A 27,284-nucleotide genomic window follows, 5' to 3' on the forward strand; every position below is an offset into this window, starting at 1 on the left:
GCTCAGACCAATCCACAAAGCGCACGCGCACTCAAAACACAGATATAGAATGACTGAAAAACGTAGACTGTCTTGCAAAATTTATGTGTTTGTTAATACAAGTTGAAATGGAGGATGCAGCACCAACATTGACAAGGATTCGTCCGCGATTGCTGTATTCGGCTACAAGGAGCATCTCCCCCCCCCCTCGAGGTCACTTGGGGACTCGATTGTAAATCAAATCAGCAGTACGGGCAACGGAAATCATTTCTGGCCCATCGTGCACGCGAACAATGTCGACACCCTGGTCGACGCAAGCGGTTACGGCGGCGGCGGTCGCCCAGCGTCGGTGCTCGGGTGTGTCGAGCTCGGGAGATTGCGCAGCCAATGCGAGAAACCGTTTGCGAGACGGACCGACGAGCGTGGGCAGCCCATCCATGCATTTGGCAAACTGGCGGAGCTGCGTCAAAAGTGGAAAGTTGTGCTCGCCTGCCTTTGCAAATCCAATACCCGGATCCACAATAATATTCCAGCGCCATACTCCCGCAAAGACGGCAGCAGCGACGCGTTCTCGCAACTCGTCGGCAATTTGCTCTGCAATCGGTCGATCATTGGAGTACGTTGCCAGACTCGTCATTGTACCGCTGTCACCTCGCATGTGCATCAGAACGATGGGCACCTGAAGTGCAGCAGCCGTATGTAGCATCTCTTTGCTCATCGTCCCGGCTGACACGTCGTTGATAATGTGAGCACCTGCCTGAATGGCCGCTTTGGCTACGCTGGCACGGAATGTATCAATCGACAGTAGCACCGGAGTCTTGCCGCTGTGTGCCGCGAGGGACGTGATGACAGGTACAACTCGTCTTGACTCTTCTTCTTCCGACACGTACTCGGCATTTGGCCGGGTAGATTGGCCACCAATATCGAGAATAGCAGAGCCAGCTGCCAAAAGCGAGGTCGCGTGTGTCACAGCCAAATCTGGCTTGGTCCACTTGCCGCCATCCGAAAAGCTGTCAGGGGTGGTGTTGATAATACTCATAACGTGTGTTTGACGACCAAGCGGGAGCATGGTCGATCCGACAGGAAGCACGCGATACATTGCATCGGCTCGCGAAATCCCCTGTGTGCGTTGCTCCAGAGCCGAGCAGAGCTCTTGCACAGTCTTGCCGAGCACGGGGTGCACCAAATGTGGGGAGATGCTGGGCAGAGGACCAAAAAAGCAATGGGAAGAAAAGATCAGCACTCAAAACCATCATGAATCGCTTGTCACGAAAAACACAACACTTACTCGCATAAAGGCTTGAGCACAAAATCGCGCTCGGTTAACCGGGGATGCGGAACCTCCAGATGGTCACCGTCGCGAACAACATGCAACCCGTGCAGAATAATGTCAATATCGATCTCACGCGGTCCGTTGCGGAATCGCGGTTGCCTTCCCAGATTTTGCTCGAGCTTCTTGACACGATCGAGCAATTCGTGCGGCGAGTGTAATGTGCGGATCTGAAGTTCCATTTCATCAAGTAAGACCAGTCATGAGTGTGCAGTTCATAAGCAATCCAAGTTGACTAGACTGTGCCCCATGCACACGAGCGGATGGCTCCAAGTTGGCAACTCTCTCAGTTGGTACAAACCTTGCAGACGGCGTTGAGAAATCTGGGCTGGTCTTCGACGTACTTTGGCGCTGTTTCATACAATGCAGATGTGATCAATGGATGCTGACCACCTGCGTCGCTGTGGTCGTGGAGCGTTTGCTCAATGGCAAGCAGGGCACGCTTGATGTTGGCGTAGCGATCGCCGACGTTGGAGCCAAGCGCGAGAACCACGTCGTGGGAGCCCTGCGAGTCGCGGTACCTGCCGAGTTGCTGCCACAATGATGACGCAGCAGTAGCAGTAGCAGTGGCAGTGGCAGCGGCAGTGGCAGCCGAGGGCGCGGTGGTGGTCGAAGCGAAGAAGCGCTTCAGTGACTGACACGAGGCTCGGTCGGCGCCGCTGCGTCGCGCCAGATCAATGGAAGGAGCACGCCATGCACGGTGGATGAGCAGCGTGGAAGCAGAGCGAGCGATGAGGTGGCAGAGTGCACCGTGGACCATGCGACCAGTCATCGATTCGCACCAACTAACACGGAAACGGGACTGATCGCTTTGAGGCAACGCAATCGCAACGGAGCAATGTTCGTGTCATCATCTGGATCTGTGAGTCTAGCAATGATGACATGGAACAGCATGGATCGTAAGAGCGTTCCATCGCCAGGCCAATGTGAAAGACTCGATCTCCTCAATGCTGAGTGAGTGTGATCAACACAGAGAGACGATCGAGTCAATATTGCTCATCCATTGAGATGCGATTCAGTCGTCCTGCAACCAGTGCAATGTCGTTGGCTGCGAATGCTTCTTCAATCTCAGTCCCAGTCTCAATCTCAGTCTCAGTCTCAGTCCCACCAGTCCCAGCCATGACCACAACCCCCGGCACCAAGGGATCAACCGCCGGCCATCCGCCGCGCCATGTTGAATGGCAGCCACACGCGTCCGAGTTTGACAGCGAGACGAGGCGCTTGGTCGTCCGCGCTGCGAGTGACTGGCAAGCAGAGCACCACCAACTCGAGCAACAACCGCAGCAGCAGTGGTCGTACTTGAACCGCAACGTGCCGTCTCGCGTGCAGCATGGTCCAATGTGAGTTTGGGCTGTCGAATCGTGAATCCATGTCGTTGTGGTCAAGTCGCCGCGAACGAAGCTCAATCCGTACGTGCTGAACATTCGTCGCGGACAACATTTCTGATTGATTTTGCCAACAGGTGCGGAATGGTAGCGCTCGGAATGGGAACATCATACTTGACAAGCAGTGCAAGCACATCGGCTCATGACAAGGCGCCAGACTCTCCAAGCTTGTTGCTAGCGGCGGCTGATCCTGCGCGACCGCCGCAAGTGGATGCCGACAGCTGGCGGATACTCACCCTGGCCAAGCAGCACAAGTACAGCGCGTATGGTGAAATGTTCTATGCAGAGTGGCTGGCGGAGCTGGCTTCCATGCAGCATGGTTCCGTTCAGGCGAAAGTGCTGACGCCCTTGACGTTAAGCGCCATTCTGCAAGAACTCGTAGCAGGCAATCTGGTCCTCTTTCCGTGAGTAATTGTCTCAACGAAGAGCACCCTACGCAGCATTCAGAGTGAACCTGTAAGCCCGAGGGGGGCGGGGGTTGTTGACGGATTGTGATACTCACCAACAAGGCGTTGAAACAGATATGACGCCGATCGCAATCACACTCCCTGTTTACGAAGCGGGCACAAGGCGCATTGGGCCATCTTGACTGGTAACAAGATGATGATACTGTTGCAATGCAAACATAGGTCTCAGACCGTGATCCTCTGCTGACCTTTTGATTTAACCACTGTGTCTGTGCATTATTCAGGGTTTGCGGGCGTGCAAGTCTCACCAACTGCCGCATCTCCTGATCAAACCTCTCACGATGTGAAAGACGAGCCAATATGCGCCGACGAGTTGCTCAAAGGATGCACGATTCGCGTTCTAGACAATCAGCTACATTTTGTATCGAGCAACGCCGATAGTGCGCAGCTTGTGATGGAGGCCGAGTCCGTCCACTTTTTCCTGAGACAAGGGAAATCACGGCACCAAGCTTTATATCCAGCTGCCGCCATGCTAAAGAGTAATTGGAACATGGTTGAGCCCGATCCCGACCGCGCGTCCTTTGCGAATGGCCTCGCGTCTGCTGATGTGGCGAGTTATGTTGTTCCCGCGAATTTGGAAACTCTGCGCGATCGTGTCGTTGTGCTACGTGCTGTAGCACGATCCGAGTCCTGACAAGAACACTTTAATTTCCTGCTCTAGATCGCATGACCTTTTCTCCCGCCAACTTTTGCTCACCGACCATGATCATCAATACCGAGAACGAATCTGGAAAGAGTCGAAGCGAAACTGGCTTGCTTTGGGATGAGTCTGTCAGAGACACAGAGATGGGTTGCTGTGATGGACAGTCCATGTTGATTCAAACCCTGTCGTATCATGAATGGACAATATTGAGAACTTTGGGAGGTGTGCGACATGGTTCCGATTAGCTGGCACATAGATCCAGCAAGTGTAGACATGAGGGAAGATGCCTGTTTGAATACTGAACTCTGTATTGAATGATCAACGCTCGACCATCAAGATTCCATTGCCTGTCGCGCTTTGGCTTTGCGCACAGTAGTGCTGGTAGATGCGCTCGATGTCCGCCCTGCGGGTTGAGCTGCAGCCCGACGTTGGGGTTGAGGTGGTTGAGGTGCGGGCGCTGCTGCTGCCTCCACGGCAGCCATCGAGTTGGACACGTGCTGTTGGATTGCCCCAAACGGATTGGATTGGAAAGCAGGATGCTTGAGAACGGCAGACATTTTCTGGAGCTCGCGCAACCTGTCGAGTAATGGACGGCACATCCACAAAAGCGTCAGAAAAACAACAATCAAACTGCCCAATTCACACTAGTTTACAACACGATATCTCCTTTTGTAACCAAAAAAAAAAAAAAAGAACCAACTCCTTACGCTGTGAGGTTGCGTCCTTTCCGCGAGTTGACACGCTTGGTCGCATTCTGAACCAGCGCCTTGCCATCCCGTTGTTGGATGGACGAAGTTGCCGACAGCGCTGCGCCAACGCTCAACGAGGGCAATGCACCGTCTAACTCGTCCATCGTACCCATGACACCATGCGTCTTGATGGTTTGAGATTTGCGCAAGTTGCGATGGCTGAGATTGAGCTCTGAGAAACGTTCATCCAAAATCAATCCCAACAAGTCAACGTCGGTCATTCGCCCAATCGCTTGTTTGCTTGTCAAGTCGCCAATTGCTTCAACACTACTCGACAGATGACGTACTTGCCATGAGTTGCTCGTGGCGCAACTGGCGCTTGCTCTGCTTGGAGAGCGGCAATCCGCCTCGTGCAGCGATCGCCGCCTGCTCGAGCGAGCTTGTCGCCGCGCCACGCGCCTGCTGCAGCTCCTTGATTTGCGCAAGTTGGACGTTCTGCGCGTGCTCCTGGATGAGCATTGCGCTGGATGCGTTGGCCTGGATTGCAGCCGCTCGCAGCTGCTCGTTGTGTGGCTGTGCATTGACGAGCGACTCGTTCATGACCTGAAATCAAACACAAGGCACCACAGTGAGGCTCTTGCTCCAGTGACCTTCTTCGCATAGTGTGCAAGCCCGCTTTGGCTGCACATTTGTTGGCCGAGTTTGGACCTCGGACTGACTCTCGTGGGGGTTGAGCACAGTCGCGCCCATGTGGAAACGCCGACTCGCGGTGAAGCGATCCTGCTGTTTTGAATGTGCCCCCCATTCAAACACAAACGAATCAAAAATCCACATACAATGGTCAGCTCAGCCATCATGGCGTCGTGGGCCGATGTCGATGCGTCGTCGTCGACGCTCATCGCGGATTGTGCGTTTCGGCTTGTTCTTGCTCTGACTTTGCCCATTGCCTTTGTTTCGATCAAACGTCAGTCAATAAAAGAGTGAGGTTGTAACAGATGAATCCATTTCCAATCCGTTTGATCGATGACTCGTCCGTGTTTCTGAGATTTTGTTTTCTGAGAGCAGTTCTCTTTTTTTGGGGTTTGACATTCCCGCCAAAACCTATCAAAAAACATCTCCAATGTCTGCGCCAAAGCGCGCCAACCCAGGCTCAGTGCGTATCAAACTCACAAGTGCTCCATTGTGTTGTGGGCACTCGTTCTCCGCTGTGTCATGCTCAGAGGGCTCATGTTGGATTGGACGTATTTGCGTGTTTTGCTGCTTTGGCAGAACATTGCCAAATGGCAAAACCACCGCAGCGGGCGCCCCGTCGACTCGATGGAAGCCTTCCGCCAGTCATTCACAGAGCGATGCAAGCAGAACTGGCAGGTGAGGCGGGTTGTGGGACACGCAGAGCATCAGGCTTTGGCGCTGTCGTTTTGCGCGCCAACTCGAGAACTCGAGTGATGACCTGCATGGTGGTGTCTCAGCCAAACGCCCATGAAACAGACTCATGATATTTTTTTTTTGCATTTGGCATGTCTGGACGTTGTTGCTCTGTTAGGCTGCGCGATCTCGATTTTTCAATCAACGAAGAGGGCTCGGTGACGACTCCTCCGCCGAAAACGAGCGCACGTCCGAGGGAGCTCCCACAGAACAAGGCGATGGTCTTGATGCGTATTTGTACTCGTTCTTGCAATCCGAGCTGGCTTCGTATCGCGCAGGGGCAACCGCAGCACCTGGAACGGTCAGTCCAGTCATCCCATTTCCCTTGCCAGCCGCGGGTCTGGTTGGCCTGAACAAGGTGTGTGTATGTGTTTTGTCTCATCTCGTGTGGCTTGCGACATTGGTCGTTGTCCTGCTATCGGCATACAGACGACTGTTGAAGCTTCGTCGGGACTAGCTTCAGCAACCGCGATGCAACTCGGTACCGCAGACGAGTGCTTTGATAACTATGAGGCTGCTCTTGCTCAGTCGACGCGGAGCGCTGCTGAGAATGATGAAGACCGGGACTACACGGACGACGAACGTGAAGAGATCATGCAGGAATTTATGCTTCAGGTCTTGCAGGAGCTCATCGAGCAAGGTACGCCGCACTCCATCCTTCGGTTGCAGCTTGTTTTGATTCCATGCCTTTTAGTAGTGCACGGTTCGACAAAGTCCAAAGCTTATCGTGAAAATGCTGCATTCTCTTGGATGCTCTCAATCACAGAACGCGAGCGAAATCTTGCCTTGTACGACGACTACGAAAAAGCTTTGCAGAGAGATGAAGCTCCACGACACTCTGCCGACATCGACAACGAGTTTGACGTTGAGGACGATGCAGAATCGGCCGCCTACTTTGAAGAAGCACTCCGGCAAGCCGACTCCACCGTCTGTCCCCTTTGTTGGCAGGGCCAATTATCGCAACGGATGCAAGCCATCATGTGCAATCACTGTGGTTTTGCCATGGATACGCAGGTAAACTGCAGGATTGAGAAAACCAAAAACGGCTGCTTCTTTTTTGTTTTTCGGTTTGTGTTTCTCTCGTGGCTACAGTCCGGATATCTTCCGTTCAACGCACGCGCTGTGTTGAAATGATCTTGTTCTGGCTAATTTCGTGGGTGCGGCTCGGTCTTGATCTCATTCTGAATGTCACGATGGGTTGTCCTTTGTTCAGTTCGATAGCATCACCTTACCCCAACTTCAAGCCACTATCCATGAGCGACTTCAGGCACACAGGTACTGCTGCTTCATGGCTTGATGATACAGCTGTGCACTGCTCGGTCTGAACATTGCTTTGGCTTCAGTATTCGTGCTCACCGTTGCTGTTCGAATAGTGCTGCTTGTCCTCAGCGGCCCTTCTTCTCCTATCAAGCAAACGTCGCAGGGTCTTTGCTTCATCTAAGATGCAACTATTGTGATTGCTTTGAAGTTGTATAAACGAAGAATTGTGCTTCATGTGTCAGTTTGGTGAATTTTCCAACTGCCTCCCGTTCCATTCGTGTTTCAGTCCCATACCTGAGAGACAGGCGTGCTTGCATTTTTTCATGTTCTTGGAAATATCATTTAAAGTCTATTTGCATGTTGAAGAGGCATGTGGTGCTTGGAAATCGTTGCGTGGCGCACGGATTTCGGTTGTGGCGGATTTCGAGGTCGTGTTCTGCTTCGCCGCGCGAGTTTTCCATTGCGACATCAATCCAGAGCAAATTTTAGTGTGTGTTGAATTGATTGACGCCATGTGTGTTTGTATAGCTCGCAATGTCGTTTGTTCAACTCCATTGATGTTTAATCGAAACCCACAGAAAGAAGACCGCACTGTTGCCAAAAGCACCACAAAGTTCTCACGCGTTCATCAATCTTGTAGACAGAAGCCCAAGGCTTATGGCAGCAAGGGCTTGTAGCTCATTTGGTAGAGCGCATCGTTAGCATCGATGAGGTCAGCGGTTCGACTCCGTTCAAGTCCATTTTTTTCTTTGGATTCCTGTTTTTTTTTTTTTCTTACCCTGCCTCTTTTCCACCTGTTCTTTCACAACATCGCTCAAAAACTTTTGAACGGACTTGGTGATGGTTGATTTTTTTCGTTTTGCTGTACCAACGCACTGGACTGAGCGTCGTGACCAAAATCAAGATTTTTTGACTTGTGCAACGAAGATTCACGGCTCGAATATGCTTTGCCCCGGCTCTGCAAATGCGTCGTCTAATGGTTAGGACGGAAGACTCTGAATCTTCAAATGACGGTTCGATCCCGTCCGTGAGCTCTCGCTTATTTTTTGCGTGTTGATACTACTTTTTTTTCTCCTCTTTCCCTTGCACGTTTGGTTTCCTTTTTTTTTTTTTGAATCCCATGTCACGCATTGCAACCTCCCGCGTTTTGTGGCCCACTTGCGTCAGGCAGGAAGGCTCCGTTCGCGCTGATCAGCTGGATTATCTTGCAATTCCGTCGCGTATCGACATCCTCTCCCATTTTGCCCAGGCTTGGCAATCGCGTCGTCTAATGGTTAGGACGGAAGACTCTGAATCTTCAAATGACGGTTCGATCCCGTCCGTGAGCTACTCGCTTTTTTTTTTGTCATTTTGTGTCAAAAAATGCATGGCTTTTTTTTGTTGTTTCCGCTTTTTTCCCCCCCCCCGTGTCGAGCCGAGTTTCAGCGACGCTTGCACGTCCACACAGATCCATGACTGATTGTGTTACGCCGACCAGCATCGAGACTTTGATGCACGAGGAAAGTCGTGGCTTGGCTTGTTGAATTGTATAAAAATATTGTTTTTTGCTTTCCGGTTTTCGTTTTCTCCGCAACAATCCATCAGCCACGCGTGCAGGATTTTTCCTGTAGCACAATTCCACACTGCTATTCGTATCCACATGCAATGATGTGATGTGCCTGGGTCGAAGGTTGTGGAAACAAATTCAATGCCGCCAGTTTTAGAATTGGCGATCGTTCTCTCTTCATTTGCAGCAAATGACGCAGCCCATCCGGTACGAACTGTTCTTTCGCCTGGCAGCTGCGGGCCTCGCTCCTTGAACCGATGCCAATCAGCAGCATACGCTATTTGAGACCAGGGACAGCACTATGGGGGAGATTGGGGGGACTGGAGCGGCAACAATGCGGTGAGCGATGTCGTGAAAAGTGAATGAGACATGGGGGCTTTGGAGTGGCACTTGTAGTCCTGCCTGCGGACGACGCTTCACATGACGATGGCCAGTTGGCACTCGTTTGTGTGTTGTGTGTGCATCGGCAACACTCTGTGGGCTGATGTAGGGACTTGGGGACGGCGCACGGGACTGCAGCAACGGTTTTTCGGGTTTTGCCCTTGAAGCCCTCACTGCCCTTTTGCCTCTCGTCCTCTGGTCCCTCGGCTGGCACGTCTGGGCCTCCACAGACGCATGTCTGCACTGTATGCTATCAGCAGCCAATGCGAGCCGGGTCTTGGCTTGGCAGCAACGAAGGGAACAGAGTCGCATGCACCGAGACTGCTTTGTTCGCTCTCGTCTGCGTTTGCGCCCTCATCCTGTGCTTGCGCTGACGTCTTCCGGCCCCTAGCCTGCAAAATCCAATAAAGCATATAATTGAGTGCTGGATTGGCACGGAGGCTGGGCGCCAACTCGGCTGTGCGACGATGTAGCTCGGTTTGTTTGGCGATGCCACCGGCTTGAGCTGACTTTTTTTTTTTGCGATTTTTTTGAGTTTTTTTTTGAGTTTTTTTTTTTTTTACAACCGCCTCAATTCCTTTCGTTTCATTGCCACCCCTTCTTGTCCTCACTTTTCGCCTCTCGTCCTTTTGCTTGTTTTGCATTCTTGACGCAGACTTTACACCAAGGCCGTCGTCTCTGGCTTCAAGCGCAGCCAGCGCAACCAGGACCCCAACTCGTCGCTCCTCCGTCTTGAGGGCGTCTCCACCCGTGCTGACGCTACCCACTACCTTGGCAAGCGTGTCGCCTACGTCTACCGTGCCAAGCGCATCATCGACGGCAGCAACATCCGCGTCATCTGGGGCCGCATCACCCGCCCTCACGGCAACGTCGGCGGTGTCCGCGCTCAGTTCAAGTCGAACCTCCCCGCCAAGGCCTTCGGCGCTTCGGTCCGAGTTGTAAGTTTATCGCAGTTTGTTTGCAGCTTGGCGGTCTGTGGTTGGGCGAGAGAAAGAGAGAAAGCGAGAAAGAGAGAGAGAAAGTTAAAGCGAAATTGGAACGATCATACTCCTTCGTCCTGGTCGTGCAATGTTGTGGTCGATTGGGCTATTTCATGGCGCGCTTGCTCGAGGAATTGTGCGTTTGGTGGGAGGGGTGGTGGCTATTGCTCTCCTCCAAACGCGGAGTAGCATGTTGCGCCTTCACTATCTTTTCCAGTTCCCCCTCTCCTCCACTCATCCTCCAAAGCATCATTCACTGTCACTCTGCCTGTCACCGAGTTCACTCACCAACCCCGCCCTTGTTTTGCCCTCGTTCTTGTTTCAAACCATCCGCAGATGCTCTACCCCTCGCGCATCTAAACGACCTTGCAGCCTCCCCCGTGTCCCCAACTCGCCTGTGGGTGGAGATCCAATGTTCATATGTCGATTGCGCAATCTACAAGCGTTTGCCTAGCGTTGTGTGATTGTTGTGTGATTGTTGGTGGCCATATTGTTTGCGAGTACAATTTTTCTTGCTGCACGGCCTCCATTGATTTATTCGCTCTGTTCTTCAGCACGCCAAATTGTTACCAATGCTATTGCTGTGATGGAATTTCACTGCATGCATCACTGTAACTCGATTTTTATTCGCATGGCTGAAAATGGCTGAAATCCACTCTTTTCTCCAAAAACAACAAAAAACACAAATGCGTGTTTCTGCGGGTTTGATTCTTGTTGCGTGTGTCGTTGCCGCGACCCTCGCCGAAGGTCTGTCCGTCTGTCTGTCTGTCTGTCTGCCTCCCATTCTTTTGCTGTTGCTGCTCTGTGTGTCGCATTGCTTGTTTGCCCCCCCCCCCAATGTCTTGTCCCTGCTTCACCTCGGCCGAAAGAGCGAAAGAATCAGCTTTTGAGTCCCTCAATCAATTTTTTTATCGACTTATTGACACCTCCGAACGAGCTCACACATTGCAACTCACTCTGCTGCACTGCAACAACTGCTGCACCAACAACAACAGCGTCCACCTACGACGATTTCGTGGCGTTCAAGAAGCAGCACGACAAGCTGTACGCGTCCGCCGAAGCCGAAGCCAAGGCGTTCAAGAACTACCAGGCCAATTTGGAGCGCATCGTCGAGCTCAACCGCGCCAACCCTGGCACCACGTTCGGAATCACCCGCTTTGCCGACATGAGCCAGTCCGAGTTTGGCCACAAGATTCTGATGGCTCCGCGCGCGCCCGTCGTGCACGAGGCCGCCCGCTACGCGCCGAAGCTCGATGTTCAGGACATTCCCGAGTCCTTTGACTGGCGCCAGCAGCTCGGTGGCGGCGCAGTGCGTCCCGTTGAGGACCAAGGCGACCTCGGCACCTGCTGGGCATTCAGCACCAAGGAGAACGTCGAAGGCCAGCAATTCCTCAAGCACAACATTTCCATCACCCTGTCTGCCGAGCAGCTTGTCGAGTGCGATTACAACGACTGCTCGGGCTTTGGCGGCTGGCCCTACCTCAGCTACCAGTACATCATGAAGAACTACGGCCTGATCAGCGACGACCAGCTGCCTTATTGCTCGGGTAAACCACTGGCAGCTTTTTGCGTGGTTCGTTGTGTTGTGCGATCTCGTTCGCGAGTGGCTGACTTTTTTTCCTTCTTCTTCTTCTTCTTTTGCTCTTGTTTGGCACCGAATTGACAACTAGGCCTCGCCTATGGCAAGCCTGGTTTCTGCTGGCCTTGCCTCGCCTCTCCTTGGAACTTTACCATGTGCGGCGACGAGAGCGACTACAACAACTCTTGCGACACCACTCGCCACTCCTGCGGGCTGGTGACTCCCCAGAACGTGAAGGCCACTGTCATTGACTGGTTTGCTGTACGTTTTTGGGTCGTTGCTGTGGTTGTTGCTCTCTTCTATAGTCCTGTTCTTTTTTGTTGGCTTTTGGTTTTTTCTCGGAATTTGCCGAAACTGCAGCTCATTCGCTTGGTGCGGTCTGCTTGTGCTCCATTCCCCCCCCCATTTTCAAACACCAGGTCGAGAACAACGCCACCCAAATCCAGGCCCAGCTCATGACCACCGGTCCCCTCTCCGTGCTGTTGAACGCTGGCGAGCTCAGCCTCTACCACAGCGGCATCTACTCGCCCATGATTTGCAACCCGGCCAACCTCGACCACGCCGTCCTGCTCGTCGGATGGGGTGTGTCTGGCAGCAAGCCGTACTGGATTATCAAGAATTCGTGGGGTCCTACTTGGGGTCTGGATGGTGAGATTTGGCAGTCGTTGTTTTTCTTTTGTTTCGTGTTGCCGCAGTTCTGTCCTGACTTCTCTCGGCTTGTTGTGTTGACTTTTTTCAATTTTTTTTTTTTAAACAGGGTACTTCTGGATTGGTCGTGGCACCAACAAGTGTGGCATCGAATCCACCGTGACTTCGTCGATTGTCTCTTAGTCGATCTGCTCGCTGTGCTTCACTGCACGTCCTTTTCCGCAAACGCCTGCGGTATTGCTCCAGTGGCGATTTTGGTCAATGTGTTTTCCCCTTGTTGAGGTCGTCGTTCGTTGCTTGAAGGCCTGAACTGAAATCAAAACCGTTGCATGGAAGTTGTCGCAGCTGTTGACGTTGAAATTGTAATTAGAGAGTACACGACCCATTCTAAAAAAAAAACCACCGAACTCGCATTGTTCGAACGTTCATCATTCAAGTGGATGGACGGATTTTCTGTTTGACTTTGCGATTTCTGTCGCCCAACGTGGCTGAACGAGGCTGCAACTGCCCAGGGTTGCACTCATCTAAGGGCTTGTAGCTCATTTGGTAGAGCGCATCGTTAGCATCGATGAGGTCAGCGGTTCGACTCCGTTCAAGTCCATTTTTTTGCTTTGGATTCTTGTGGTTTTTTTTTTTTGATCGTTCCTACCAACTCCCGCTGACTCTCTCTCTCTCTCTCGCAACTTATCTTTCTCATATAGTCAATATTGTCGTGCACGATATTCATTCTCAGACCATCACCCCTCTCCACTCTTTGATTCTCAAGCGATGCTCGCGTCTTCACGGCTCGCAGCGCAGCCGCTGTTGGCTCTTCGCAGCAGCGCCCGAAGGTACAAACCACCGAAAGAATCCGCTCACAGTCGATTTGACGAGTGTGCTTCTCAACGCAACCAGCGGACAGGACAAGTCAAGGGAGGGGTATCGGCGGGAGTGAGCGAGAGCAGAAGTGAAAAGCACGAGGCAAAGCGCTCAATGCCTCGTCCCATCCCATCGTGCATCCGACGCGGGTGACCACCGACCAATGCCAGCTGTGGACTGTGCTAGTCTGCCTGCTTGATGGCACGAGACTTGCATCCCGGCAGCTCTGAGCCGTCGATTGAGATTGCAGCAGAGAGAGAAACAAAAAAAAAAAGGACGAGATCCTCCTCATTTGCTTGTTCAACGCTCCCCTACGCCCTTGAGCGAAAGGGGTGGTCATCGACTGACTAGCTTCATGTCGTGGCATTTGTAATCCAAACCCAGTCGCAAAAAGCCGAGCTCACTGGTGTGCAATGTTGCTTTGACAGACTCCTGCATTCAAGCAACGCATCACAGACCACGACCACAAGCGCTGCTGCCGCTGCCGCTGCGGCTGTGACACCAAGTGCACATGCGCAACTCGATTCTGGAGATGCGATCGCCAAGGCATGGCTTGCGCGAGTGGCCGATGGCTCGTTCGCCCAATCGTCATCCGCTGCTTCAACCCTCGAAGAAGACCCCGTGGTGCAGGCCGTGCTGGACAACACGTATGCACCAGCACGCGACCAACACGCAGAGGCCACTTCGGAGACAGCGGGCTTCGAGCCGCTGACCAACACAACGCTCTCGCGGTTGCGACCACATCCGCACGTCAAGTACCCGTCGACGCTGTACGGCTCTGTGCGGCCACGCGCCGACAACGAAACGCTGCGCCAAGCCTTCTTCAAGCCGCGCGTGGATGCGCTGATGAAAACGCGCCAAGCGCAGGAGGAGGCCAAGGGCACGGCCGCGTCCTACACATACAACTCGCGCGTCGAGGCCTTGCGAGAGCAGGCTGCAATGCACGTCAAATTTGTCAGCGGCCGCAAGCGACAGGCCCCGCCACCGCTCACGTCGACCATGGATCTGATGCACACGATCGGCTCAGACCCCATCTTGCAAAAGCTGGTCAACTGCCTGATGGAGAGCGGCAAGAAGCGCGCGGCTCAAAAGATTCTCATCGACACGATGATTTTCCTAAAGATGCACTTTGTCGGAACCATTGTGCCCATGACGCGCCCTCTCATGTCCGCCACCGAGGCCCAAGCCGCCCGTCGTGCCATCTACGAGCAAGCAGCGTCAGCAGCAGCAGCATCGGCATCAGCAGCTGCGAGCGACGCGTCTGCTTCCCAATCGTCCAGCGCCCAGGCGAACGCCTTGGACTTGTTCTCGTTCGATGGTCTCCTTCCTTCCACCACCACCACCACCACCGCTGACAGTGTCTCGCAACCGACATTGAGCGTATCGTCAGACCTGGAAGGCGATCAGCCCAGTGCAGAGGTTGTTGCCGGCGCCGAGTTTGTCAGCGATTTTAAAACGCCGCTCGAATTCTTCTCCGTGCTCGACATGTTGCACGAGGCGATCGACAATGTCCGCCCGCTGATCGAGCTCAAGTCCACCAAGGTGGCAGCCTCGACATACCAAGTCCCATTCCCCATCCAGCCTGCTCGCCAGGTCTCGTTGGCGCTCAAGTGGATTATCGACGCGGCCCGCAAGCGCGCAACCCACGGCCTCGCGCCTGCCCTGGCTCTCGAGATTTTCGATGCGTACAACCGACGCGGCACTACCATGAAGAAGAGGATGGACATGCATCGCATGGCCGAGGCCAACCGTGCCTATGCCCATTTCCGTTTGATGAAGCGAAAGTGAATGTGATTTTTTCTTTTTTTCTTCTATTTGGAACAAAAAGACAAAGCTGTTTCTTTTTTGTTGTTTTTGTTTGTGCAATCGCAAGTACTTTTTTCGATCTAGGCATCAAACCATATGGGCTCAACTTGTTAGATCTAGATCATCTAGACCCAAACCACCTCAAACTTTGTCCAATCTGAATATCATGCCTACCAAGCTAGAAGCACCAAATGGCACATTCTTCCAGGTACTCGTGCTCAAAATCCACAGCCGAGACAGAGCTCAGATTAACAAGCGTTTTGCAAAGCAAGTCGTCCGCTCAACGAGCATCGAGAATGCCGATAAACTTTACAATTGGCCTTTTATTCTCAGAGCGACGTCTTCAAGATACAATACAGATGCTGAGAACGCATTGCAACACACGAAGGCGAGGTTGGCAGAGGGTGAACGCTTGAAGATGGCTCAAGAAGCCAGAAACATGAAACGGCCCTACGGTGTCGTGCAGTTCAACAGGGCAGCCACAGAGCGCTGAACGTGGCGCGAGTGAAGGGTGTACGTGTCGTTGGGATGGTAAGCGAGAATGTTGATGTTGGTGGCGAGGAGCTTTTTGGTGAGGTCTTTCCCCAGAGAGCGGTGCACGATGTTAATGTGCAGAGCACCGTGAGTGAGATCGCAGAGTGACTTGTGAACGGCAGATGTTGCGTTGTGCATCTCGGAATAATCAATGACGTCTTGAAGGGAGTCTGCAGTTTGAATGGAGAGCTGAGTGGAGATCTGTTCCACAGTCTTGAACTGAAGGTCGTCTGCTAGATTGTTGAGCAGAATGAGACGCCCACCAGCAATCTCAGCGACCGCACGCTTGGCCAAATCCTCGTGGATGTCACGACGCACCAGATATGTGACAGCTTGTTGGTCGGTGAGATCACCCACTTCGACAACGCGAGCACGAGTCATTGCTGACGATTCCTTGAGCGCGGGCAGATTCGAACCATCGCAGGTGACGAGAACAACATTGAGCAGCTGCTCGTCAGCAGCCGACTTGGCAAATTTTTGAATCGCATGCAACAGTTCTGAACCCTGCTTGTCGATCTCGTCCACGGCATCGATGACGAGCGTGGCAACATGACCATGCTTGGCCTTGAACTGTGCGGCGACGTCCCGAAGACTGAGATCGAGTATCGCCCAGCTCTTGAACGGTTCTGCTGCCGATGTGACTTGCTCCATCTCCACACCACGGTCTTTGAAGTAGCCTGCCGTGAAGGTGAACTGGTTGAACTCGAACGCGAGAGACCCCGCCAGTCGTTTCGGCACATCAACGAGGAGCTCAGCGCCGACGATGTGGTAGACAATGCCAGTGCGGTTGGGTCGGATGGCGTCGAGGACGGCGCTGGTCTTGCCGCAGCCTGTTTCGCCAACGACGACGGGGTAGCGCGTCACCTTGTTTGGGCGCAGCACCGCTTGAAGCATGGCCACAGCATCTGGGCGACTGACGTGGTATCCCTCAATGGGCGGGATCACGGAGCCGGCCTCGAAGCGAGCGAGCATGCGAGCTAGCACGATTTCGGGCGAGTGGGTCTTGGCGATCGTGTTCTTGTGGTCCAGCACGTGCTGAGCAACAAAAGCCGCCACAACCATAATGATGAATATGGAGGAGACCGCGTTGGCGACCACGCCGCCGATGAAACCGAACACACCCCGAAAAGCTGGCTGCTGCTGAGCCGGGGCCGCAGCTGGAGCCGCCGCTGGAGCCGCAGCCGACATTTCGGGATAAAACAAGAAAAAACAAAAGAAGAAACTAAAAACTGCGCTGTCATCTTTCTCAGCTTTGGCAATCCATTGTCAACCCATAATGAGTTGAATAAACCATCGTTCGATTTGTATTATTGTTCTTCCAAGACGTTCCTGATGATGCTGCATTGTGCCGCTTTTCAAAGCGGTCTGAGTGTTTCCGCAAAGCAAGTGGTTTTTCCAGAGCCCATTGGTGATTTGATGATGAGCATTGGAACATTGAGGTCGATTGACTTGATAATAGTGTCTCTCTTTTCGCTATCAGCGAGGTCGAGGTGCGTGTGGGATTTGTTCATCTTGGCGGTCATTGGTAAATAGCAAAATAGTGTCTTGGATGAAACCAATTTGTTCGACTTTTCCCACTTTGACGCCAGGTCATACCCCCCCCTTACACACAGCATGATTACCGAGACAATTCATGGTGATCGCGACGATGGACATGTCTACGCAGTCGTCATTCTCATCCTCCTCGTCATGTCCGGCTTGGTCCATTCGAGTCTCAGTGGCGCCACTCCTGGCCACGGTGCTGACTCGAATCTCAAGCCCAGGTCCGTCTCGTCTTCACCCTCATTCTTGGCATCAACGTCGCCATCATTGCCATCATCGCTGCAGCTGCCTCCGTCCGCAGAGTCCGCCGTCACAGCAGCAGCAGCAGTGGCCAATGGAGTCGGCTCGATTGGCAACGCGGCAACGAGCTCGACGACGCCAAAGAAGGCCGCATTCACCGGGTTTCGCCAGTCGCGCCCCATGAACGAAGGCCTCGCCATGCTCAATCCGTACCTGACCACCGATGTCGAGGACCGCGAGGAGGACAAGCGCCTGAACTTTCTTCAGAGGTGAGTGTGTGTGTGTCAGAATTGAAGCACAAAGTGACCGCCTTCTCGTCGTGTAGTATCTTGTGCTCTTGTGCTCTTGTGCTCTTTGTCTTGCTGATGTAGAGTAGAGTAGAGTAGTGGATGACCGTTGAATGGAATGGGGGTTTCGATTGAGGTTTTTGCTGTGAAGTGAATTGAGTGGGGGGGGGTGGTGGGTTGACAGGTGGCGAACATCAGTCACGCACACGCAGTCAACAATGTTTCGGTTATCAATCTCGAAGGTGTGCCCACTCAGACACAAATAGAACATGCTCTTAAGGGAGGGAGAGAGAGAGAGAATATCACACTTAGATGGACAGAAAAAGAAAAAGAAAAAACTTTCAGAACAACAAGGAGCGTTCAGACCGACCGACTGACTGAGACAAATTTCCGAGCACTCACGAACGCCGAATGGGACTTTTTTTTCTTGTTTGCTTTAGAATGATCATCTCCCCAAATCCGTCCGATCTGCGACTGCAGATTTTGCACCGGTTGCCAGAGCAGTGGGGCGTGGATGTCAAGCGCGTTGCACATTTGGAAATGACCACCTGGTACAATCCGCTCAGTATTCTGTCCACGCTGGTCAACGTGCTGGTCACATTGGCGATTGGCGAGCGCACGGATACACGGCCACTCTACGCACTCATGGACACGGTCGACACTTTGACCCAAGAGCTGCATGGGCTCAAGTCCGGTTCTGGCTTTGCGACTCCCCATCCTGCCACGCCCACGTCGACGGCCGCTGCCATTGGTGCGTCGGTCTCAGCCCTGGTCATGTCGTCTCCGATCGCCAGCCCCTCCACGCATCATACTTCCTCCAGCAACGAGCATTCAGCGAGCGGTGCCTATGCGTCCAAGCGTCCGGCAAGTGTCGACACCACCGCGCCACCCACGCCGTCCATGCTGCCTCCTGGTCGCGACTTTAAACCGTGGCATTCGTACGACAGCCACGGCCAATCCGTCTTCACTCTTGATTTCGTCGCCGACACGGGCGACGGCTGGAATTCCACCTTCACCATCGCGACCCTGCTGGCCCAGCCTCGCCTCGACGTATTGGATCCGAAGCACGGTTAGAGAGCACTGCTTCTGTTGGGATGGGTATCTTCTGTCATCGTTCCGTTTGCTTTGTGGCCGGATTGCTGACTGCCCCTTCTGATTACAGGCGAATACATCTGTCTTGAGCGCGGCAAAGTGCTCGTTCTTGGTGGCGATTTGTGCTATCCCGACCCGTCCCCTCAAAACTACAAGAGCCGGTTTGTCGAGCCGTTCAGACATGGTGAGCTCTCTGACCCTGGTTGTTCCGTCCTGCAAAAAACCTTGTTCCACATCAACCACCAAACCTTTCCAATGGTGTTCCTATTCTGATTTTGTTTTTGTTTGTTTTGTTGTTTTTGTTTGTTTTGTTGTTTTTGTTTGTTTTGTTGTTCTTGGTGTTGTACTACTTCGGGGGGGGGCGGGGGCGACTTTGATAGCGCTTTGGCCAGAAAAGGACTTTCGTTCTGGATTTGACATTGAGCGGCGACACATCACCTCCTCCACGCATCCGCATGCTTTTGCCATCCCCGGAAATCACGATTGGTTGGACGGCCTGGTCGCCTTCCGTCGTGTCATGTGCAGCGGGCATCGACTCGGAGGTTGGGTCTTGCCACAACGCCGCAGCTACTTTGCGCTCCAACTTCCTGATGGCTGGTGGTTGTTTGGCATTGACGATCAGCTGACCTACGATATCGACGACGGCCAATTCCGTTACTTCCGAAACGTGGCTGCTCACATGGCGCCAACCGACCGTGTAATTGTGGTACGTAGCAAACGCAGGTTTTTGTTGTCTTTGCTGATTTTTCTCCTGCTGTTGACTGAATTCCCGTCAAAATCCCCATTTCTCCTCATGCTCTTCTTTTCGGATGTTGGACACAACCAGGCAATGCACCGTCCGTTTTGGATTTTGGATGGACACCCACGCGAAGTCTTGTCGGTCTTGTTCGACAAGGCGTTGGGTGACAAGCTCAAGTTAATCCTGGCCGGAGATTTGCACTTTTACAGTCGACACGAGCGTCAGGATGGCAAGATCAATATGATTGTTGCAGGGGGTGGAGGGTAAGCACGCGATAGCGTTTTTTTTTTTTTTTTTTTTTGCATTTGCTTGGTTTTTTTTTTTTTTTTTTTTTTTTTTTTTTTTTTTTTGCTTGTTTGGATTGCGCTTACAATTCCTTCCCCTTCCCCCCTACTTGAAAGCGCCTTTTTGCATCCTACCCACATGCTCGAGAAAACCGTGGCAGTGGAAAATACTTGCTCATTCCACAGCAAGTACGACTTGCGAAATGTCTTTCCGTCGGCCGCCATTTCGCGCAAACTTCGCCTTCAAGGCCTGCTGTTTTTGCCCAAGAACTATTCTTTCGGGCTCGTGACGGCTGTTTTATACCTTTTCATGGTTGGTTTCTTGCCATGGACGCTGTGGGAGCCGCCGCACGTCCCAGCATCCGCCAAAGAACCTTCCGTTTCCTCGCAGCTGCCTCTACACATGCCGTTTTCTTCACCGTTCACGTTCTTTACCTTCTTGCTACAAGGCATTTTGTGGTCGTCACTTTCTTTTTCGCTTTTTCTCGTGCTCTGGGGTGGCCTGTCGTTCTTTGTGGACGTTGGCCATCGATCTCGGTTCTGGTCGGTGCTCATCGGCCTTTTGCATGTATCGGTGCATCTCTTCCTGGCCGGCGTGGGCCACTTTTACGCCTTCCAGTTTCTCATCCATCGCGATCCAGTTGTTGGCGCGGCAGCCAATGGCGGCGCGTCGACGTTTGCCGATTCGGCCGAAGCCAATCCGAATGAAGCCTTGCGGGCTGTCTTTTCAACCTTGGCAGACGTGAAGAGCTTGTCTCAAGCCGATCTCGAGTCGCTGTACCTGCAGCTCAGCACGTCTCTGAACGGCGCCGCTGCTGGCGCGCTAGGAGCTGTTCTGACGTCGTTCCGCGAGGCCTACGAGGCAACTGATCAGCAGCTCGAGATGCACACCACCTCCCTGTTGTACAATAACGTGCCAATTCTGAGGACGCTGTTTGCGCGCGCTTTTGTCTGGATTGCCGGGATGATCTTCGGCCCGATCGTCCTTGGTCTGTACATGACAGCTGCGTCCTGGTGGTTTGACCGCCACAATGACGACTTGTTCGCTGCAACGCGCGTCGAAGACTACAAGAGCTTTGTTCGCATGAGGATTGACACCATCAACCACACGTTGACTGTCTTTGTAAGTTTTTTTTTGTTGTTTTTTTCTGTTGAGCGGGGGGAGGATTTTCTCGCAATTTTTGAATGGGAGGAGGACTAACTTTATATCGACACGCTGCCATAACTTGTTACAACTTGCAGGGCATTGGCGTCGATAAAGTCAAGCGTGAATGGCCTGCTCTGCGCGGTCGCGGAAAGCTGGATGAAACTACCTCCCGCTCCTCCAATCCGCTGTGGTACACCCCGCAGCCAGTTGATTGTCATGTGGTTGACCAGTTGACAATCCGCAAATTTGACAACTGAAAACGCTGTGTTCCAGAATTCCACGAGATTAAATTGCAAAGCTCACATTGACAACCCGTGCACACACCCAAATGCTCCACAACAACACAACAGCAGCACACATTATTCGAGCTTAGCCCCCCCCCCACACCGATTAAATCTTGTCCAAACAACGCGCGACGAGCGCTGTCCAGCCGGTTTGATGGCTGGCTCCGATGCCACGACCGTCCAGCGCATCAAAGTACTCGTAGAAGAGCACCAAATCCTTCCAGTGAGGGTCGTTGGCGTACAGCGGGTTGTCACCGTGGCACGGGCGACGTCCGTTCTCGTCCGACACAAAGAGCGAAGTCAAGCGTCGCGACAGCTCCTGCGCCACTTGCTTGAGATTCATCATGTCACCAGACCCGGTTGGGCACTCGACCATCAAGTCCGAGCCGTAAAAGTAGTGGTACCGCTCGAGCGCTTCGATGAGAAGATAGTTGACGGGAAGCCAGATGGGGCCGCGCCAGTTTGAGTTGCCACCAAACAGATACGAGGTAGACTCGGCAGGGGCAAAGTCGACGCGGTGGACTTCGCCGCCAACGTTCAGCGTGAAGGGTGAGCGCTCGTGCACGCGCGACAAGGAGCGAATGCCATGAGGAGACAGGAATTCGTCTTCATCGAGCAAGACTTTGAGCACACGTTCCAGGCGCTCTCGCGATGGGATGGCCAGCAAGTGCACGCCCCCTTTCGCGTCGCAGGAGGTTTGGGATTCTTCCGAGTCCTTTGCGCCCTATAGCGCACAATTAGGAGTGCATCAAATATCAAATCGTCTCACGGCTTGTCAATCATACTGCTTGCAGGGGAAGAGAATCCTCCGAGTCAACATCACCCGTCTACTTACATGGGACTGACGGGGAGTGAGGTAGGAAATGCTCTTGGCCAAGTCCTTGCGGTTGCGCAAAAACCAGTTCAGCCGTTTGGTGAATCCTTTCAGCTTGTCGAGCACACGGGGCTCAAGCACCAAGCAAGCGTAGAGGGGGATCAAGCCAACCATCGAGCGAATACGCAGGTGACTTTCACAGGAGTGTGTCTGCAGCTTGTCATAGTAGAAGCCGTCAGACTCGTCCCACAGGCCGGAGCCACCAAGGTGGTTCATGGCGTCAGTGATGGCTACAAAGTGCTCAAAGAACTTGGACGCAATGTCTTCAAAGGCGGGATTGTGCTGTGCAAGCTCGAGCGCCATGTCGAGCATTGTCACGCAGAAAAATGCCATCCAGGCCGTGCCATCCGCCTGTTGCAGCGATCCACCCGTCGGAAGCGGTTTGGAACGGTCAAAGACGCCTATCCACGGAGGAGAGAAAAACCAGTCCAAGAAAAGAGTTGAAAAAGTCAAACCAAAAGTCCAGGTACAAACACAACAATCCCCCCCCCCATGACAAAAGAATGCTCGATTACCAATGTTATCAAGACCCAAGAATCCACCAGAGAATACGTGGTTTCCATCCTTGTCTTTGCGGTTGACCCACCAGTTGAAGTTGAGCATGAGTTTGACAAAGCAGCTGGTCAGGAAGTTGAGATCGCGACTGCCCTTGGTTCCCGACATTTTGTAGACGCGCCAGACGGCCCTGTTGGGATTGAAAGAGAATACCAAGAAAGAGTACAAGAAGGTTCCGAAGCAGTGTGAGATACAAGACCGTTCATCCCAGATTGCCAGACAATGCAATCAACTCTTCTGTTCGTACCACGCATGAACAGGGGGATTGACGTCGTCAAAGGCAAACTCGTAGGCGGGCAGCTGACCATTCGGATGCATGTACCACTCTCGAAGCATCAGGCTGAGCTGATGCTTGGCAAACTCTGGATCGATTTTGGCAAATGGAATCATGTGGAAGGCCAAATCCCAGCACGCAAACCACGGGTACTCCCTGCGCACACACACGGAAAAACAAGTATAAATTGCAAAATCAGAACATGGAATGAAAAACCCCCCCCACAACTTCGTCTTGGTGTCAATCGTTTCTCACCATTTGTCGGGCATGGAGAGGACGTCGCGCGCAAAGAAATGCTGCCAATCATGGTTGCGACCATGCATGCGTTCTGAAGGCGGCGCCAGCATGTTGGGATCGCCTGTCAGCCAATCTCGCACAATGTAGTGGAAGAACTGCTTGGTCCACAGCAAGCCAGCGTACGCCTGACGAGCAATGAGCGCGTTGTCGTCGGACATGTCGGGCTTGAGCACGTGTTGCTGGTAGAACTCGTTGGCTTCATTGATGCGGCGGGCAAAAATCTCGTCAAATCCCTGACCAAACGGTGCCGACGAAGCTTGGGCGGTGGTGCCAAGCGCGCGCAGACGCAAGCGCAACACTTGCTGCTCGCCTGCGGGGACGTCCAACGCGTAGACGACTGCAGCCTTGGTGCCGACGTGCTTTGGGTTGACAGCGCCATGTTCGTTGTTGATCACGTAGCGGTGGAACGAGTCCTTGACGTAGGGCTTGTCGTTGGGCAGGTTCCACAGGCGCTCTGAATTGCTAATGTTCTCCGTGAACAAGGTTTCTGGCAGAGCGCCGTTTGGACCAACATCAGCCTCCCATTCGAAGGGCTGGAGTGTCTCGTGCGTGGTCGTCATGCGCACAAACTGGGGCGACGATGCGGATGACGGCTTGTCGTTTGACCCGCGAATGGTGGGCCGCATGGTGCAGCCTTCGTGCGTGCAGCCCCAGACCCAAGTGTTTCGAAACCACAGGGTGGGCAGCACGTGCAAGCGGGCAGCCTCGGGGCCGCGGTTGGTGACGGTGATTCTGATCAGAATGTCGTCCTCGGCTTCCTTGGCGTACTCGGCCTGGACGTCCCAGTATCTGCCATCGGCAAACACGCCCGCGTCTTCCAGTTCAAACTCGCGCTGATGCACGCCACGCCTGCGGTTCTGTTGCAAATGCAAGACGAAATTCGTGAGGAAACAACGGGGGAGTTTACAATTTCTGGATTGGCAACCAATGTTTTACCTCGTCGACCAGCTGGGAGTAAGGATACTCTCCTTGCGGATACTTGTACAGTGCCTTCATGTACGAGTGGGTTGGAGTTGAATCCAAGTAGTAGTAGCACTCCTTGACATCTTCGCCATGGTTGCCCTGTGAACACAAAGAGCCCCCACAATCAGCGTTGAGTGGCTAGTTCAGCACAAGATTCATTCAATCCGACACACATACATACCTCTGGGCCAGTGAGGCCGAACAGCCGCTCCTTGAGAATCGGATCCTTGCCATTCCACAGGGCGAGCGCAAAGCACAGCCGACACTCACGATCGGTGATTCCGAGCAAGCCATCCTCGCCCCAGCGGTACGCGCGCGATCTCGCATGATCATGGGGAAAGGACTTCCAGCAGTTGCCATCCGACGAGTAGTCCTCGCGCACCTTCCCGTTGTGCACACCAACAAGGCAAGTGACATATGTACCAATGGAGACGAGACGTGATGAGATCTGGGTGAGTAACCATTATTTGATAGATAGAATGGGACGAATTCACAAGTTGAATCGCAGCAGCCAAAGGATTACCGTCGCCCACTGGCGCTCGGACAGGTACGGACCCCAGCGTTTCCAGTTGTGCGTACGCGCGGCGTCCTGGCGCAGACGGGTGATCTCGGGCGAGTGCGCATCGGCAGCGAGCAATGGCGACGCACGGCGATTTAAATGCGAAGAGGATGACGACGACGCTTGCTGCTGGACGGAGAGCGAATCGCCGTGCTGCTCCTCGTTGTCGTTGTCGTGGTCGTGGTCGTGCTGGCGTTCAGGCGCGGACGTGGCTGTCGGAGCAAACGACACGCGGTGCTGCTGCGGGTGGTGCGGGTGGTGGTCTGCTTGGTGATGGTTGCTCATGACTGAATCGGAGGGCGGGGAAGAAACGGGGCGGCGCGTCTTTCGGTTTCTGAGATTCGCAATCAAATCTCGGGGGAAGAAAACAAGAGACTGAGGTTTGGGAGAAAAAATCGGACTCACTGGATGCATCCAAACTCAGTACGCAATCGCATTTGAAAGCGGATCAAGCGTTCAATAGGCGAGACGTTGCAAATTTGAGATTCGAGATTGCGTTGAGCGAGCGAGCGTCCCACAAACCCCGATGGACCTCGCTTCAGCAATCTCACGAAAACACAGCAGTACATCAGCAAACAAAAGCAAAGTAGCATCGAGATTGGAACTCCCCGACCGTAAACTCGACCCCATTTGTGATGGGAGCTCAAAGATTCAAAGATTTGTACTGTAACATTGTACGCTTCGCTTCGTGATGAACAACAGCAATGACAACAACAAAATAATGATCACTGGGGTTTGGTCCAAGTTAAGAAGGAGCTCATTCGCAATGCTGGCCTTCCAGTCGGCTGGCGTCGCACGCAGTGGCAGCAATGGGAGCAACGGCAGCAGCGGCCGAAGCAGCCCGTCTGTCTCGTCCATGCAACAGCAGCAGCAGCACCCGCCACGCACTGCCAGCGGCAACTCGCTCACCCTCCCGCAGCTAGCAGGCGGGAGTGCGGCTCCTGTCGTCCCACCCAGCGGTGCGTTCGCAGCAGCCCAAGCCGCAGCAGCAGCAGGCCAAGTCACGAATGGCGCATCTCCGCCGCTGTTTGCAGACGCCGCAGGAGGACCGCCGCCGCAGCTGCGCCTGGCCTCCAAGGACATGAGCCACCTGCTGAGCGGGTCACCGACGAGCCCTGGTGTTGGCAGTGGCAGCAAGAAGCCCTCGCGCACGCACTGGCTGCCAGACAACCTGGTGTCGCTTTGCATGGATCCGAGCTGCGGTGTGCCATTCTCGCTCTTTGAGCGCAAGCACCACTGCAGGCGCTGCGGAGGAATCTTCTGCGCTGCTCATTCGAACAAGCGCCTCAACCTGAACGCAGACGCCGAGTTTGCAGCCGTAAGGTCGCCTCTGTACCCAGAGTGGAAGGCGATAAACAAAAAACAAACAAACAAAAAAAAACCACAAAAACCGATGTCAAGAAAAAAGTCGGAGGGTAGGATTTTCTAAGGAGCGCAGTGAGAATAGACGCTTTACACGCAAACAACCGGTATACCAAATTGCCCAAGGCGAAACCGCAAAGATGGCGGATTTTGATTCGAGCACCTTCCGTTCTGCGGTGTTTCACCACGTTTGTCGTCGCTCTCCTTTGACGAAAGCAGCGGGACAATGAGAGACTGAGAGAGTGGGCGAGAGTGGGTGAGAGAGAGAGAATGAGAGAGAGTGACTCACGCGTAGTGAGAGGCAGCCAGGCAGCGAATGCAAAATCCAAAAAATTCGCCCCGCGTCCTGCCTGTTTGGGTTGTTTGGGTTGTTTGGGTTGGTTTGGGTTGGCACCAGAATCATGTCCCCACGCATTGTCCAGCCAGTGTGCAACACTCCCGCGCTTCAACGGCAGCTCTCCCATCCAAAATAGCATAAACTCAACGCCCCCGAGCAAAGAAGGAGAAAATTTGGGTGAAATTTGACCCCTTTGATTCTGCTCTTCAACTCACTGGTTGCGTGCACTTGTCATCAGGATGGAACACCAAGCAAAGTCTGCACTGGATGCTTCCACGAACACTCTGTCCTCCAGCGCGGAGGCCATCTTAACACGGAACGAGAGGGTAATGGTTGATTTTGCGCTTCGACCATGCCTCTGGCTTTTCCGTCTCATTCGAAAAATTGCTGCGCTTGTTGATCAGGTGGTGATGGAAAGGTGCGCAACAAGGTCGATCCTCAGAAGTTAGTACAACAGAGCACTCTCAAAGGTACGCCACGCACAATCAGGCACCCCAATTTGTCTCAGTCTGTTGCGGTTGCGCTCACAAAAAAACTCCGTAAACTCCTTGTTGCAGGCGAAAACTCTGTCGCGCCAGCGCTACGAGCTGCACAAGAATTGCTGCGAAAGGCACAGCTCGAAAGCGCACTGGAGCGTCACATTGCTGATCGCCCATCACCCCGCACACTCGTGGAAAACAAAATCCTTGAAGGTATGTTTCCAATTCTGCGCATGCTGTGTTTGTGGTTTGTTGTTGTTGCTCGTTTCGCTCATAGCGACACCTATTCTCAACTTGATGTCCTCTCTCTCTGTCTGTCTCTCTCTCTGTCTCTCTCTCTCTCTCTCTCTCTCTCTCTCTCTCTCTCTCTCTCTCTCTCTCTCTCTCTCTCTCTCTCTCTCTCTCTCTCTCTCTCTCTCTCTCTCTCTCTGTCTCTCTCTCTCTCTCTCTCTCTCTCTG

General features: G+C 53.2%; 11 protein-coding genes and 4 non-coding genes across 15 annotated transcripts; 11 read left to right on the forward strand and 4 right to left on the reverse strand.

Annotated features, from left to right (window-relative positions):
• Positions 1–67: 67 nt before the first annotated feature.
• CAOG_00086 (folic acid synthesis protein) lies at positions 68–2,102 on the reverse strand. Its single transcript, XM_004364900.2, has 3 exons — positions 1,611–2,102; positions 1,268–1,479; positions 68–1,178 (listed from the first exon to the last, which is right to left on the reverse strand). Exons 1-3 carry the CDS (start codon positions 2,079–2,081, stop codon positions 194–196), a joined length of 1,668 nt encoding a protein of 555 aa, XP_004364957.1. The 5' UTR covers positions 2,082–2,102; the 3' UTR covers positions 68–193.
• A 238-nt stretch (positions 2,103–2,340) lies between these two features.
• On the forward strand, positions 2,341–3,885 carry CAOG_00087 (hypothetical protein). The gene is made up of 4 exons (XM_004364901.2): positions 2,341–2,649; positions 2,772–3,098; positions 3,216–3,286; positions 3,386–3,885. The coding sequence occupies exons 1-4, from the start codon at positions 2,348–2,350 to the stop codon at positions 3,793–3,795; spliced, it is 1,110 nt and encodes a 369-aa protein (XP_004364958.2). The 5' UTR covers positions 2,341–2,347; the 3' UTR covers positions 3,796–3,885.
• Positions 3,886–4,030: 145 nt separating this feature from the next.
• CAOG_00088 (hypothetical protein) lies at positions 4,031–5,465 on the reverse strand. The gene is made up of 4 exons (XM_004364902.2): positions 5,330–5,465; positions 4,841–5,096; positions 4,512–4,725; positions 4,031–4,380 (listed from the first exon to the last, which is right to left on the reverse strand). The coding sequence occupies exons 1-4, from the start codon at positions 5,435–5,437 to the stop codon at positions 4,137–4,139; spliced, it is 822 nt and encodes a 273-aa protein (XP_004364959.1). The 5' UTR covers positions 5,438–5,465; the 3' UTR covers positions 4,031–4,136.
• Positions 5,466–5,562: 97 nt separating this feature from the next.
• CAOG_00089 (hypothetical protein) lies at positions 5,563–7,449 on the forward strand. Its single transcript, XM_004364903.2, has 7 exons — positions 5,563–5,646; positions 5,763–5,861; positions 6,037–6,219; positions 6,348–6,558; positions 6,685–6,932; positions 7,132–7,193; positions 7,292–7,449. The coding sequence occupies exons 1-7, from the start codon at positions 5,614–5,616 to the stop codon at positions 7,392–7,394; spliced, it is 939 nt and encodes a 312-aa protein (XP_004364960.2). The 5' UTR covers positions 5,563–5,613; the 3' UTR covers positions 7,395–7,449.
• A 396-nt stretch (positions 7,450–7,845) lies between these two features.
• Positions 7,846–7,918, forward strand: CAOG_09256. Its single transcript has one exon. It is a non-coding gene; the product is annotated as a tRNA-Ala (tRNA).
• Positions 7,919–8,138: 220 nt separating this feature from the next.
• CAOG_09261 lies at positions 8,139–8,212 on the forward strand. The gene has a single exon. It is a non-coding gene; the product is annotated as a tRNA-Gln (tRNA).
• A 220-nt stretch (positions 8,213–8,432) lies between these two features.
• CAOG_09266 lies at positions 8,433–8,506 on the forward strand. The gene has a single exon. It is a non-coding gene; the product is annotated as a tRNA-Gln (tRNA).
• Positions 8,507–8,904: 398 nt separating this feature from the next.
• Positions 8,905–10,605, forward strand: CAOG_00090 (60S ribosomal protein l35a). The gene is made up of 3 exons (XM_004364904.2): positions 8,905–8,931; positions 9,761–10,043; positions 10,422–10,605. The coding sequence occupies exons 1-3, from the start codon at positions 8,915–8,917 to the stop codon at positions 10,443–10,445; spliced, it is 324 nt and encodes a 107-aa protein (XP_004364961.1). The 5' UTR covers positions 8,905–8,914; the 3' UTR covers positions 10,446–10,605.
• Positions 10,606–10,749: 144 nt separating this feature from the next.
• CAOG_00091 (cysteine proteinase 7) lies at positions 10,750–12,712 on the forward strand. Its single transcript, XM_004364905.2, has 5 exons — positions 10,750–10,832; positions 11,081–11,632; positions 11,756–11,925; positions 12,084–12,312; positions 12,422–12,712. The coding sequence occupies exons 1-5, from the start codon at positions 10,772–10,774 to the stop codon at positions 12,493–12,495; spliced, it is 1,086 nt and encodes a 361-aa protein (XP_004364962.1). The 5' UTR covers positions 10,750–10,771; the 3' UTR covers positions 12,496–12,712.
• Positions 12,713–12,840: 128 nt separating this feature from the next.
• On the forward strand, positions 12,841–12,913 carry CAOG_09271. Its single transcript has one exon. It is a non-coding gene; the product is annotated as a tRNA-Ala (tRNA).
• A 124-nt stretch (positions 12,914–13,037) lies between these two features.
• Positions 13,038–15,132, forward strand: CAOG_00092 (30S ribosomal subunit protein S7). The gene is made up of 2 exons (XM_004364906.2): positions 13,038–13,142; positions 13,599–15,132. The coding sequence occupies exons 1-2, from the start codon at positions 13,081–13,083 to the stop codon at positions 14,956–14,958; spliced, it is 1,422 nt and encodes a 473-aa protein (XP_004364963.1). The 5' UTR covers positions 13,038–13,080; the 3' UTR covers positions 14,959–15,132.
• A 294-nt stretch (positions 15,133–15,426) lies between these two features.
• CAOG_08386 (hypothetical protein) lies at positions 15,427–16,698 on the reverse strand (the record flags this gene model as incomplete). Its single annotated transcript, XM_011271654.1, has 1 exon — positions 15,427–16,698. The coding sequence occupies one exon, from the start codon at positions 16,696–16,698 to the stop codon at positions 15,427–15,429; it is 1,272 nt and encodes a 423-aa protein (XP_011269956.1).
• Positions 16,699–17,124: 426 nt separating this feature from the next.
• Positions 17,125–21,175, forward strand: CAOG_00093 (hypothetical protein; the record flags this gene model as incomplete). Its single annotated transcript, XM_004364907.2, has 7 exons — positions 17,125–17,561; positions 18,020–18,648; positions 18,742–18,855; positions 19,052–19,377; positions 19,498–19,673; positions 19,812–20,817; positions 20,937–21,175. The coding sequence occupies 7 exons, from the start codon at positions 17,125–17,127 to the stop codon at positions 21,096–21,098; spliced, it is 2,850 nt and encodes a 949-aa protein (XP_004364964.2). The 3' UTR covers positions 21,099–21,175.
• CAOG_00094 (cytoplasm protein) lies at positions 21,107–25,013 on the reverse strand. The gene is made up of 8 exons (XM_004364908.2): positions 24,612–25,013; positions 24,270–24,470; positions 24,062–24,187; positions 23,084–23,982; positions 22,802–22,984; positions 22,515–22,684; positions 21,961–22,400; positions 21,107–21,849 (listed from the first exon to the last, which is right to left on the reverse strand). Exons 1-8 carry the CDS (start codon positions 24,930–24,932, stop codon positions 21,232–21,234), a joined length of 2,958 nt encoding a protein of 985 aa, XP_004364965.2. The 5' UTR covers positions 24,933–25,013; the 3' UTR covers positions 21,107–21,231.
• A 400-nt stretch (positions 25,014–25,413) lies between these two features.
• CAOG_00095 (hypothetical protein) lies at positions 25,414–26,076 on the forward strand (the record flags this gene model as incomplete). The annotated part of the gene is made up of 1 exon (XM_004364909.1): positions 25,414–26,076. One exon carries the CDS (start codon positions 25,414–25,416, stop codon positions 26,074–26,076), a length of 663 nt encoding a protein of 220 aa, XP_004364966.1.
• Between the last annotated feature and the right edge of the window lie 1,208 nt (positions 26,077–27,284).

Source organism: Capsaspora owczarzaki (assembly GCF_000151315.2).
Source record: "Capsaspora owczarzaki ATCC 30864 unplaced genomic scaffold supercont2.1, whole genome shotgun sequence".
Classification (NCBI taxonomy): Eukaryota; class Filasterea; order Ministeriida; family Capsasporidae; genus Capsaspora; species Capsaspora owczarzaki.

What these genes read in the sequence shown, in the direction of transcription:
- CAOG_00088 (XM_004364902.2), bottom strand. Translation starts at nt 5,437, where the DNA reads ATGGGCAAAGTCAGAGCAAGAACAAGCCGAAACGCACAATCCGCGATG. An exon ending in CCACGAGCAACTCATGGCAA is followed by an intron (nt 4,726 to 4,840) that starts GTACGTCATCTG and finishes AACGTTTCTCAG; the next exon opens with AGCTCAATCTCAGCCATCGC. An exon ending in AAAGGACGCAACCTCACAGC is followed by an intron (nt 4,381 to 4,511) that starts GTAAGGAGTTGG and finishes ATTACTCGACAG; the next exon opens with GTTGCGCGAGCTCCAGAAAA.
- CAOG_00094 (XM_004364908.2), bottom strand. Translation starts at nt 24,932, where the DNA reads ATGAGCAACCATCACCAAGCAGACCACCACCCGCACCACCCGCAGCAG. An exon ending in CTTGGGTCTTGATAACATTG is followed by an intron (nt 22,401 to 22,514) that starts GTAATCGAGCAT and finishes CTCCGTGGATAG; the next exon opens with GCGTCTTTGACCGTTCCAAA. An exon ending in TCACTCCCCGTCAGTCCCAT is followed by an intron (nt 21,850 to 21,960) that starts GTAAGTAGACGG and finishes TGTGCGCTATAG; the next exon opens with GGCGCAAAGGACTCGGAAGA.
- CAOG_00091 (XM_004364905.2), top strand. Translation starts at nt 10,772, where the DNA reads ATGCGTGTTTCTGCGGGTTTGATTCTTGTTGCGTGTGTCGTTGCCGCG. An exon ending in CCAGCTGCCTTATTGCTCGG is followed by an intron (nt 11,633 to 11,755) that starts GTAAACCACTGG and finishes ATTGACAACTAG; the next exon opens with GCCTCGCCTATGGCAAGCCT. An exon ending in CTGTCATTGACTGGTTTGCT is followed by an intron (nt 11,926 to 12,083) that starts GTACGTTTTTGG and finishes TTCAAACACCAG; the next exon opens with GTCGAGAACAACGCCACCCA.
- CAOG_00089 (XM_004364903.2), top strand. Translation starts at nt 5,614, where the DNA reads ATGTCTGCGCCAAAGCGCGCCAACCCAGGCTCA. An exon ending in AGCGCGCCAACCCAGGCTCA is followed by an intron (nt 5,647 to 5,762) that starts GTGCGTATCAAA and finishes CTGCTTTGGCAG; the next exon opens with AACATTGCCAAATGGCAAAA. An exon ending in GCAGGAGCTCATCGAGCAAG is followed by an intron (nt 6,559 to 6,684) that starts GTACGCCGCACT and finishes TCTCAATCACAG; the next exon opens with AACGCGAGCGAAATCTTGCC.
- CAOG_00092 (XM_004364906.2), top strand. Translation starts at nt 13,081, where the DNA reads ATGCTCGCGTCTTCACGGCTCGCAGCGCAGCCGCTGTTGGCTCTTCGC. An exon ending in CTTCGCAGCAGCGCCCGAAG is followed by an intron (nt 13,143 to 13,598) that starts GTACAAACCACC and finishes TTGCTTTGACAG; the next exon opens with ACTCCTGCATTCAAGCAACG.
- CAOG_00086 (XM_004364900.2), bottom strand. Translation starts at nt 2,081, where the DNA reads ATGACTGGTCGCATGGTCCACGGTGCACTCTGCCACCTCATCGCTCGC. An exon ending in TTCTCAACGCCGTCTGCAAG is followed by an intron (nt 1,480 to 1,610) that starts GTTTGTACCAAC and finishes ATGGAACTTCAG; the next exon opens with ATCCGCACATTACACTCGCC. An exon ending in GTGCTCAAGCCTTTATGCGA is followed by an intron (nt 1,179 to 1,267) that starts GTAAGTGTTGTG and finishes TCCTCTGCCCAG; the next exon opens with CATCTCCCCACATTTGGTGC.
- CAOG_00090 (XM_004364904.2), top strand. An exon ending in TCGGCGCTTCGGTCCGAGTT is followed by an intron (nt 10,044 to 10,421) that starts GTAAGTTTATCG and finishes AACCATCCGCAG; the next exon opens with ATGCTCTACCCCTCGCGCAT.
- CAOG_00087 (XM_004364901.2), top strand. Translation starts at nt 2,348, where the DNA reads ATGTCGTTGGCTGCGAATGCTTCTTCAATCTCAGTCCCAGTCTCAATC. An exon ending in GGCAATCTGGTCCTCTTTCC is followed by an intron (nt 3,099 to 3,215) that starts GTGAGTAATTGT and finishes GCGTTGAAACAG; the next exon opens with ATATGACGCCGATCGCAATC. An exon ending in GCATTGGGCCATCTTGACTG is followed by an intron (nt 3,287 to 3,385) that starts GTAACAAGATGA and finishes TGCATTATTCAG; the next exon opens with GGTTTGCGGGCGTGCAAGTC.